General features: G+C 42.8%; 1 protein-coding gene across 1 annotated transcript in view; it reads left to right on the top strand.

Annotated features, from left to right (window-relative positions):
* Positions 1-12,062, top strand: part of ZNF827 (zinc finger protein 827) — a 192,311-nt gene that overhangs the window by 164,256 nt on the left and 15,993 nt on the right. Inside the window, exons 9-11 of the mRNA XM_008048882.2 lie at positions 5,496-5,633; positions 8,784-8,955; positions 10,052-10,218. Coding sequence (XP_008047073.2) covers positions 5,496-5,633; positions 8,784-8,955; positions 10,052-10,218 — 477 coding nt within the window. The remainder of the gene's footprint in view (positions 1-5,495; positions 5,634-8,783; positions 8,956-10,051; positions 10,219-12,062) is intronic.

The raw sequence follows: 12,062 nt of genomic DNA, 5'->3' as shown, positions 1-12,062 counted from the left end.
CAGGCGTGGTAGCGCGCACCTGTAGTTCCAGCTACTTGGAAGGATCGCCGGAGCCCAGCAAGTCGAGGCTGCAGTGGCCGGGAGTGTGCCACTGCACTCTAGTCTGGGCGAGAGTGAGACTCCAAATAAAAAATAAAAAATAAAAAATAAAAAAAGGTTATCATTAGACAAGTATTTCTAAAAGAAATGAAGGGAATCTTAAGTACACATTCACAGCTACTTAAAATAATGAAACCAATACTTAGGGATATGGGATTAAAGATGGAGAAGAGCAAAAATTCAAAAATAATACCTATATTCCAAGCTATTTTGTGACTTCGGAACCAATTTAAAGCAGTTACTGATATGTGCACTTTTATGTTATATGTGAATATATATATATATAAACACTTCATTAAAGTTTTTAAATAGCAAATTTCTTAATAATCTAAAAGCAACTTTTCAGGTTTTGTTTGTTATTCTGTTTGGATTCCCCCCCCCCAAGCAGAGCAAAAGAAGGAAATTAACATGGAAATATGTTCAGCTGGCTGTATATTTGGTGCTGTTAATGATGAATGTGGAGATTTGGATGCTAGACTCTGGGATTAAAGCCTGTCAAAAGCTACAAACTAATATCCAATGTCCTAGGACCCATAGTAACAATGGGAGGAGGGGGTTTCAGTTAAGAATATTATAAATGGGTGGGCAGAGTAGCTCACACCTATAATCCCAACACTTCGGGAGGCACAGGCGAGAAGATTGCCTGAGCCCAGGGGTTCCAGACCAGCCTGTGCAACTTGGGGAGACCTCGTCTCTACAACAAATCAAAAAATTTTCCAGGCATGGTGGCACATGCCTGTGGTTCTAGCTACTTGGAAGACTGAGACAGAAGGATCTCCTAAGCACAGCAGGTCAAGGCTGTGGTGACCGTGAGTGTGTCACTGCACTCTAGCCTGGGTGACAGAGTGAGACTCTGACTCAAAAAAAAAAAATTATAGGCCGTGCTCAGTGGCTCAGCCTATAGTCCCAGCACTGTAGGAGGCTGAGGCGAATGGATTGCCTGAACCCGCGGGTTCGAGACCAGCTCAGGCAACTTGGCAAGACTTCGTCTCTATAATAAATAAAAAATCAGCCGAGTGTGGTAGTGCATTCCTGTAGTTCAAAGCTACTTGGAAGGCTGAGGTGGAAGGATTGCCGGAACCCAGCAGGTCGACGCTGGGGTGGCCGTAACCGTGCCATTGCACTCCAGCCTGGGCAATGGAGTGATACTCCAACTCAAAAACAAAAAAAAATGATAAGTAATAAAAAACCCAACCAACAGTAGCTGAAACAAACAGGGACCTATTCTCCTCACAAAACAAGAAGTCCAGAGGCGAGTGATATTTGTTCAGCCACTAAGAAATGCCATGGGGACCCATAATCTTCCCCTTCCACCATCCTTGACAGTTGACTTTCATTTCTGTGCCTCTTATTCACAAAATGGCTGCCATTATCCCAGACATTTCCTCTGTGATCAAGGCCGGAAAAAGAGAGAAGAGGACCAACACCGGTCACATCTTTCCTCTTGTCGGGAAAGGAGAAGCCTTCTCGTTGGCCAACCCTTTGGCACTTGGCCACTCCAGCTGTCTCCATAGCAGAAGAGGGCAGGGGAGAAGGAAAGTTGAGACTGTCAGGTTAGCCGATAATGTCTGCCAGAGGGCTTGTTATAAAGAGAATCATCTTGTGGTTTGATGCTGTTAGAAAGAAGTAAAAGTATAGAACCTTTGGGGGTATGACTCAGTGCTGCAAACATTTCCACTAATAAAATGATGAAAGCAGTTCTCAGATTAAATTAAAACACCTTTTCAAAAGGCAGATAGCCTGATTTTTCATCCTGAATTGGCCATAGGCCTTAATGCTAATAAATTCCCAGTCTTTCCCACTGTAAAATAAGGATAATGTTCATTCCCTGCCTCACTTAGATCCTTTCATTCATTCATTCATTCATTCATTCATTCAGCAATTATATACTAAGCACCTTTTATGTGTCAGGCATTATGCTAATGCTGAGAATATACAAACAGAACCTCTCTGGCCAGTGACTCACTCAAATAGGGAAAAGAGGCCAGGAACTGTTTACTGAGCACTGCTGCATATTGGACTGTGCTGGGGGCATGACAGGAGTCGGGCGCGATGGCTCATACCTGTAATCCCAGCACTTTGGGAGGCCGAGGTGGGAGGATTGCTTGAGCCCAGCAGTTCCATACCAGACTGGGCAACAGAGCAAGACTTCACCTCTCCAAACAAAAATCAAAAACTAAGTCAGACGTAGTGGTGCACGCCTATAGTCCCAGCTACTCAAAAGGCTGAGGCAGAAGGATCTCCTGAGTCCGGGAGGTCGAGGCTGCAGTGAGCCGTGATTGTACCACTGCACTACAGCCTGGGTGACACAGTGAGTCCCAGACTCAAAAAAAAAAAAAAAACATATGTAAATAAATGATATAATCGATAACAACAAGAGTACTCATAAAAGTACTTTGGGACAGAGAAGGGGAAATGACTGATTCTACCTTGAGGATTGAGGAAGGCTTTACTGAGGAGATGAAATCTGAGACAGGGCTTGAAAGCGAATCAGAGTTTGGTGCACAAAAGAAGTGGTCGTGTGAGGAGTAGCTTTTGGTGATGGAATAGTAGATTCAAAAGCATTGACGGCTTGGAAGGGAATAACGTGTTCCTGAAAGGTCTAACAGTTCACTGTGCTGCACATTCAGGTGGTGGGAGGTGGCTGGAGCCAGGGTTGGACTTCAGGAGCCATGAGGAGTCTGGCCTCAGGGATGTTGGGTTATGAAAGCAGTTATTGGGTTGATAGCCTGATTTTTTTTTAACCCTGAATTGGCCATAGACTTTTATTAATGCTAATAAATTCCCAGTCTTTCCCACAACTTAAGAAAAATGCTCATTCTAAAGTAAGGACAAGACGTGATTAGATTTGTGCCTCAGAAAGATCATTGTGGAACCGTGAGGTGAGGAGATGCTGATAGGAGAGAAGCTGGAAACAGAAAAGCTGTTTTAGGGGCTTTTGTGGCAATCTTGTTGAGAGATGATGACTCAATTAAGGCAGTGGGTTCCAGAAAGGTCTTTGAGGTAGGATCGGCAGCTTCTGATGACTGGCTGAAAGTGTGGAAGGCAGGGGGAGGAATCAAAAAAGATTCTGAGGTTTTCTCACATGACACTTGGGTGGCATCATTCACAGGAAATGTGGGAGAAGGTGACATCTGCTGAGCTCCATTTCAGCTTCATTCCAGCTCCATTTCAGGCCTTTCACTTCAGTACTTGTGTTGCCAAAGTAATACTCCTCTTCCCGCTGCCCTCCCCCCCCCAGCTGTGAGGTCTTGTTCTGGGATAAGGCTCAAAATTGCCTATGGCTGCCTCGCTCCTACTTGTGAGATGACAACAGATTGCTGTAGTAAATGCAGACATCAGCTAGGGAGAGCAGCGTTCCCGGACAAGGCATGGAGTCCAGACGCAGGGCCGCCCCCATAACTCTGTCTGCCCACCGAGGCTGCAAGGGTTCTTCCTGCTTGGGCTGTGATCATCTTAGGAGTTTTCACTGTTTTCTAAAACCAGTGGGGGGACCTGGACAGTTTATGACGCTTCAGCTTCTCGAGCACATAACTAATACTTAAGGAATACTTTAATACTTAAAGGAATTATCAAGGACTTATTAGGAGGACTTATAAGGAGTTACTAAGAGACTTCTCTGTTTTCAACTGCATCTACTTGTTTGCTGTGTGATCCAATTAATTCCCTCTCGTTGAGAATGTATTAGAAGACCCTATACCCTCTTGACCTCTCCTTATAATTATTATTATCAGCCTCCTTTGAAGCACCATTTTGATTACACACTTAAAAGGAGCTACTGAAATACCCTCGCATCGCTGCATGGCTGAAATGCCCGCTGCTGGGACTTAAGAATGGTCATTCAAGAGTGGTGCTGGCCCTCAGAGGTTCTACTAGCCCAGACCTCCCTTTTCGCCTTCCCTTCCCCACAGTTCTGCCCCTTCCCCTCTAGAGGTTTTTAGTCACACATTCCTGCTTTAATAAGACCAGCTCTTCTCCCTGGGGCCCCAGAGCTACGTTTTAACAAACACGGAGAAATCAATAGATGTGCTTTATTAGTGTTAGGTTTGCCAGCAGGTGCCTTCCAGCAAACATGACTGCAATTTCACCATCATTTCCCCTCCTCCCCTTTCCAAACATGCATTTGTGTCTGTTTCTTCTTTCCTTAGATTGCACTGTCTGGCAAATCTTCATTCAAACGAAAATTGACTTAGGTGGCTCATCCCAATACAGGTGGAAGCCTGTATTTGGGAAACAGCTTTAACCAAATTATGTGAAATAAAGTTCTTTCTTCTGATGTTCTCTCTGAACGGTGTTCTGAGCATTTTTGTTCGGTTGGATCTTGTGAAAAGTTCTTACCACTGCGTAATTATCACTACATGGTATCCGGCTTTATAATGCAATACTGTGCTTTAGGAAGATTTGCAATAATTTGCTGAGGTAAAGGACAAGATATTAACTCAGTATAACATTTGTCTTGTTATTCAAAGTGAGGTGGAAAGGTCTAGTAGCAGTCCATTTAAATGTCCTTTTGGAAGTGTTTCCTTCCCTCTTTTTGATGCTCTCTGTCACCTCTCTCATGGCATTACCATAGAAGGAATGCTTGCATAATCCATTGCAGTTCACGGAGAAGAAATATGGATAAGAAAATTACATATCCTATAGTTGATAATGAGAAAATAAAAACTTTTTAAGATGACAGCATAATGTATTAACATCTGCTTATTTCACTCATGGCTGTGAATTATGTGGAGATAACTTGTTTCACTCACCATTTTCCCAAATATGATGAGACCTTTAGGGGAATTCTTTTGCGCCCTCTTGCATTAGGGAGCTTTATGTGGAACAGTATACATTGTCATCACTGAGTCAGCGTAATCTAAGTTCATCAAGAATTTTGCTAAGATTTTGTACAACCTGGAACATAAAGGAAAACTTCATAAAAAGCAGCAAAAACATATTTCCTTTCAGAGGGTTGAACCATTTATTTTCTCATCAGAATCTGAGATTTATAATTCTTTGTTTACTGCCTTGTAGCAAGAATCTACATTTCTGGAATTTTAACATGCAACTGAACCATTCATTCATTCAACAAGTAAGTAATGAGTACCTACTGTATCCTGGGCACAGTGCTATCAACCTACTAGAGGGTTGGTTGACTGGCATTTAGTAATGAAAGAGAGAAAATCCTGGAGACTTGACTGGAATTGGGATCCAGATGCCACGGCAGCTTTCCAGAATGGCCTTCTTAGAGACAGGAAGTGAGCATGAAGAACTGCTGTAGGGACTTACCTGCAGTTACTACCCACACTCCTCAGAGGGATGTCATATCTGCTGAAATCATGAATGCTGCCTGACACGAAATGGTTTCGTGTTGCCTCGTTTATTCCTCATGATGTCTTGTTCTTTTAACCTAGAAACAGAAAAGATAGTCCTAGAGGCAGGAAATGGATTGCCATCCTGGAAATTCAATGACCAGCTTTTTCCTTGTGACGTGTGTGGGAAAGTGTTTGGCCGACAGCAGACATTATCCCGGCACCTCTCGCTGCACACAGGTAAGTTGGGGCCTCGGCCGTAAGCCTTCCACTCTCCATCACCAACTTCTGTCTAATCAGGAAACTGAGTTTCTTCAAGAGAAGTATTATACAGGAAGTGGTGGAAACGTGTTTATCCAGACCTTTTCAAGCCATTTTACCTGACATGTTTAAAGAAGACCTTGGAAAGGCTTTATTTTGTTTAAAGGGCTCACTGAGTTCCAAGTAGGACTGGTAAGAAAAGATACACATTTAGGCATATCCAGGTATAATTCTTGAAATCTATGAAGAATGTATTGATCTCATCTTGTGGGTGCATGGGGTGGTGACACACCTCATCTTATTGGTTTTATCTTATCGTAGTGGCTGGGAGCAGTGGTGGAGCTGGAAGAGCATGTTGGTGGAGAGGTTCTGCCTTTATTTACATGTAGTAGTGGAAAAATGCGGTTGGTCCTGAGGATCAGGAAAAGGAAGGCAACCAAGTTAACCAGATGTAAAGGAGGACTAAATCATAGTTTAACCAGTACAGCAAAAGTGAAGACAAAATGATGTAAAGTAAAATCAACAGTAAACATAAAACAAGATGGAAATAATAAAATCAAATATTTCAATCTTTACATTTAAAATCAGGTTTTTAAATAATCCAGACATATCTTATTTACAGGAAACCCAAAAACAAAATGATAGAGAAAAATCCAGAATAAAGGTTTTGTACACGACACAAAACAAAAGTGAAGACAAAGTGTTAGTATGAAAAGATTGATTTTGCCTCTTCTTTCTCTTTATATTTTTGATATTTTTTTATCTTAAATTTTACTGAAGACAAAACTTAGTTGTATACTTAGCCACAGAGAAACCTTTAATGCATTCAAATAGGTGGAGGTTTTATAAGACCATATTCACTAAGCACTCTTAAATGAAATTTAAAATAACCAAGAAGCAATACAATGTCCTACCTAATTGGATCAAAGAAAAAGGAGGAGAAACAAAATTCAAGTAATAGACATCCAGAAGGAAAGAACATAACAGCATTTCATACCTAAACCTGGAGCTAACAGGAAAGTCAGAGGAAAACTTATAGTCTTAAATGTTTTAATTAGAAGGAAAAAAAGGCAAAAATAAAGGAACTTAGCATTCCTCTTAAGGAATTAGTAAAAGAGCAGCAAAATCTGCAAAAACTATAAAAAATATAGATAAATCACATTAGGTCTTATTAAAAAAAGGAAAAGAAAGCAAAAATACTCAAATTTGGAATGAATAGAGAAGCCTAATCATCAATGAAGATGATATTAAAGAATTACTGGAGAATAAGGATACCTCTATGGTGGGGAAAAAAAGTTGAAAACTTAGATGACATAGATGATTTAAGCAGAATTAGCAAAATTGACCCAAAAGTGGGGAGAGAAACTTGAATAAATCAGTTACCAAAGGGAAATTTAGAAATATGATAAAGTGTTAATAGTATAGAAATACTATGAATAAAGGCATCAGATCCAGAAATTTTCCCAGGTGAGTTCTTTCTAACCTTTTGAGAAGAGGAAAGTTCAATGTTATTAAACCTTTCCAGATTATAGCAAAAGATAAAAAATTCCACAGTTCACTTTATGGAGGAAGCATAACCTTAGTACCAAAACTTAACCCCCTCACTTATTAATACAAATGCAGAAATTCTAAGGAAAGGACTCTGTTTTATCTGCATCTGTGAGGGTCAGGAAAAGGAAGGCAACCAAGTTAACCAGATGTAAAGGAGGACTAAATCATAGTTTAACCAGTACAGCAAAAGTGAAGACAAAATGACGTAAGGTAAAATCAATAGTAAACATAAAACAAGATGGAAATAATAAAATCAAGTATTTCAATTTTTACATTTAAAATCAGGTTTTTTTGCCGGGTTTGGTGGCTCAGCCTGTAATCCCGCGGCTTGGGAGGCTGAGGCAAGTGGATTGCCTGAGCCCACAGGTTCGAGACCCGCTTGGGCAACTTGGTGAGACCTCATCTCTACAATAAATCAAAAAATTAGCCGGGTGTGGTAGCGCGCGCCTGTAGTTCCAGTTACTTGGAAGGCTGAGGCGGAAGGATCGCCAGAGCCCAGCAGGTCGAGGCTGCGGTGGCCGGGAGCGGCCACTGCACTCCAGTCTGGGCAACAGAGTGAGACTCCAACTTAAAAATAAAAATAAAAATAAATAAAATAAAATCAGGTTTTTAAATAATCCAGCCCTACTTTGCCCCAGCCACCAGCCTTTCAGATGTTGGGGACCTCCTATAGCAATAGTGATGTCTTATATTTTGTAGAGAAAAACCTTTATCTGTGCTTTTCCCGGTGAAGTAAATAAGACAGGTATTTTCTTTAAGCTGGGCCCAGTAACACCAAGTTAAGAATTAAGGATAGACGATGAAGTTGTTCTTTCTTCTTTCTGCTACTTATACCTTTATCTGTACATGAAAGCAAAGCTTGTTCCTTGTGCTTTAATTTGCTTTATTAATCAAATGAATTCCAAATGCCACTCTGGAAACGCTCCTGAAACATTTGTCAGTTTTACAAGAGGGATTTCATTAGGAAATTAATGGAAATTTTTTATTTTATTTATGTAAAATGATATTTCCAATTAAGTTATTTCACACTGCATTTTTTTTTCTTTGCCTCTAATTTTATTAGTTTGTTTGTTTGCTCCTTCTTGGCTGACCCAGGCCTGGAGCTTAGGGAAAATGAAGAATGAGGGGTCCTCTCTTCCAGTGCAGTTCTACAAACGCAGTCATTCCCCATCCTGTGCTCAGAACCCACCCATGACTGACACTGGGGTATGCACGCATTCTCTCTCTCTCTCTCTCTCTCTCTCTCTCACACACACACACACACACACACACACACACACACACACACACATAGTATTCTTTTAGCCCCAATCACCTTATCAGGAAGAAGGGCTGGGAGTGTCCAAGAAAAAGCAGATTGACTAGTTGCCCCGAGACCTTCTTCTGTCTTTGGAAGTATTCATACAGTAATCACAAACTGGGTAAACACTTTCAGATACCTACAATTCCAAAGCACTAATTTTGTTCTTATTTGAAATGAGACTTGAATCATCCTTTCCTTCCACTGATCTCTTGCAAGATGTTGGGATTTCGGTTTTTGAGAACAGTTTGGGTTTTCTCCTGTTCCTTCTCCCCCAGAGGAAAGAAAATACAAATGCCACTTGTGCCCCTATGCTGCTAAGTGCCGTGCGAATCTCAACCAGCACCTGACCGTCCATTCCGTGAAGCTGGTGAGTACAGACACCGAGGACATTGTCAGCGCCGTCACCTCCGAGGGCAGTGATGGGAAGAAACACCCCTATTATTACAGGTAAGTTGTGGATCGAACACGCTAGTCTGGTTTACTCAGACTCCTGGCTTCAACCCTTCCTGCCTGTCTGCTGGGGACATATATCACAAGTCCCCTTTTCTCAATTATAGACTGGCCTTCATTTTAATATTTTCTCTGCTAAGATTGAACCCCGTAGTTGCAAAGACTCCTCTTTTGGCTCACATGGCCCTGGGAGAATTAATTGAAAGAGAAATGGCCTTGGAAGTGGCTCTCTGGGGTGGAGTCCAGACAGTGACAGGACTTTGGGATGATTAGCTTTTAGGTCTGTGCAGCTCAGAAACTCCAAACTTTGTAACTGAGCATTTTGTTGTTTCCTAAGAATTGCAGGAAAAAAAATAAGGAAATATAAATGAGAGAAGTAGCCCAGAAAGCTTTACATGTTTTCCCTTGGTCGTGTTGCCTTTTGGTACTTGGATTTTATGTTTTATGTCTATATTCAGCCATGAATCAGAATTGATTTGGTTGCCATGAAACTCCAAGCTTCAGCCTCTCTTTATCAAATCTTGGCCTAGACATGTGCCTACAGCTGGGCAGAAACTTGCTCTTGCACGGAGTGTCTCCATGGATGCATAACTTTGATCAGAAGTTGTCCCAGATAGAGCTGCCTCTTGTTTGGAGTGCATACAGCGACCTGCATATGCATTCATTGCTATGAGGGAAGGTTTCTGGAGCTGGAGAGAAGCTCCCAGGGTGTGAGGTGCTCTCTGAGTTTATCAGTGGACCAGCACCGCTAAATACCTTGGCAACACTGCCCCGCATCTCTTTGCCCAAAGGAAATCACTTAGGTGATGTGCAGCATCTGGAGTCTGTAGTTTTTCATTAACTTTACGATTATTTAGCATCATTATAGCATGTATGTGGTTCTCACGCGATGCTGGCCCTTAATCTGTTTGGCACAGTGACCGCTTCAGAGGCATCCCAGAAAGCAGAAGAATTTTCTAACGTGAACCTCTCAGTGGGGAGAAAATGCGTGTACAAGTCCAGTTTTCTCAAGTGTGTTATGTGGAAAGGGGGAGCCTACATTTAGAAGGATGTGTCACTCTCTCTCCCTCTTTTCTTTCATCCTGCCATTTAGTTGTCACGTGTGTGGATTTGAGACCGAGCTCAATGTCCAGTTTGTCAGCCATATGTCCCTCCACGTAGACAAGGAACAGTGGATGTTTTCGATCTGCTGCACCGCCTGCGATTTCGTCACAATGGAGGAAGCGGAGATAAAGACTCACATTGGCACCAAGCACACAGGTGGTCCTTCCCACCCTCTTCCTGCATCCCCCGCACCCCCGAATGGCTGCCCCCTGGCAGAGGTATCCTCGCCTCCATGAGACATTGACATTTCCTTCCACAGAAGGAAGGACTCTGCCAGGGTAGCAGAACCACATTGCCCTGGAGTCAGGTGCCGTGACCTGGCACGGCCTGTGCCAAACTGGTCTGAGGGACTTACAAGCTCGGATGCAGTTGAGAGGTGCCAAGGCCTTTGCTTCTTCTCTCATCCAGGTCCTCTTCATCACCGTGTATCAGTCATTAGCTCGTAGGCCCCCTTTGTACCCTGGATCTCACTGAAGCCTCATAGCAACTCCCTGAGGTGAATACTGTTGTTATCACACTACACATACTACAGAAACACCGAGGCTTCATGGAGGTGGGGTATTTCATCCAAGGTCAGCAACGAGGACATAGCTACTGAAACTCAGGCAGAACAGTGTTTCTTCCAAGCCTGCTATCTGTGTCACTGTTGTCTTGACAGCCCCGCGAAATACCTGACAGAGCTCTGAACCTATTTTGCTGTACCAGGGCACTGCACGCCCACTCCTGCAGCTCTGTTCCTTTCCCATGAAGCTGAAACCCTGACACTCTCCTTAATGATGCATGGCATGTATGTTCAGGGCCACAGAAAACCAGATTCTCCTGAAGCAAACCGGTCACTCTCCAGGCCATGGCCGAGTCTTCTCCAGGGCTCACCTTTCATTTAAGCCTCTGGCCATACTGGTTAACTCCTTCTGTTTATTAATGTTAGCATTTTGACTTCACCGTGCAATTATGCTCTCACAAAGGGATGGTTACAAATGATACCAGCGTGGAGTCATGAAGTGAGAGTGAGGACAAGCTCCCAAGCATTTGCGGTGCTCACAGATTAGAGCTGATGTTGCCTCCCGCCAGCCTGGGTCTTGGTCAGCCGCTCACATTGTGGGCACTTAAAGGATTCCGGAACGGGAATTTCCCTGACAGTCATGCTGGCCATGTGCACGACAGAGAAGGATCTCTCTGTTCTTCTCTGACCACTTTGGCTCGGTGGTGCCAACAGCAATAAAAGCTTGTTTTTGTCAGTAAATTGAGCAGCTATGGCTGGGAGGTCTTCAGAGAGCTGTTCTGCTGAGTGAGAAGGGACCGTTTTTACAGTCAGTTGTCTGACTGTCACCACATTAGCCCGTGGGCAGCAGGTGAGCTGGGAAACCCACGTTGAAGACAAATTCAATTTGGCATTTCTGAAGGGCCTGATGGCAGCAAAGGCCAACCTCTCTTCCTTCTCCAGTGACTTTTCAGATGACTGTTTTTTCTCTTTTCTATTAAACCCTCCTCCTTCTAGTCCTCTTCACCCCAGAGTGTTCCTGAACCCAACTGAAAACCTTCCTCCCTCCCACCCCGTCCATAGCCCCCTTTCCACCACCATCCCACCATGAGGAAACCATAGAAACCATAATGGTTGGGAAGAAGCTGGATTTATCATTGCTTAATTGTCATCAATGGAGACCTCACTTTCATAGCTAACCAGTGCAAACACACTCACCTCCTAATAACCACAGGGAACAAAGTAAAGGTCTTGTTCCTTCTGAGGTGGCGAAACTCCTTGTCTACCTGGGCAGAATATTTGCATTTGTTAGAAGAGAAAGCCAAGTGAGAAATACATTCAAGAAGCTTCTTTTTTAATTCACTAGAAGCTTCTTTTGTTGCTGCTATTAGAAAACATTAAAACCCATTTTATAAGCCAGGCCCTGCAAATTAAGGGCTAGATAGTAAATATTGTAGGCATTTAGGCCACACAGTTCTGTCACTACTACTCAGCTTTGCCACTGGGTCTTAAAAGTAGT

This window comes from Carlito syrichta, unplaced genomic scaffold, assembly GCF_000164805.1.
Source record: "Carlito syrichta isolate Samal-C Ts95f unplaced genomic scaffold, Tarsius_syrichta-2.0.1 Scaffold128002, whole genome shotgun sequence".
NCBI classification, from domain to species: domain Eukaryota; kingdom Metazoa; phylum Chordata; class Mammalia; order Primates; family Tarsiidae; genus Carlito; species Carlito syrichta.
The sequence above is the reverse complement of the archived record's forward strand: the minus strand, read 5'-3'. Positions and strand labels throughout refer to the sequence as shown.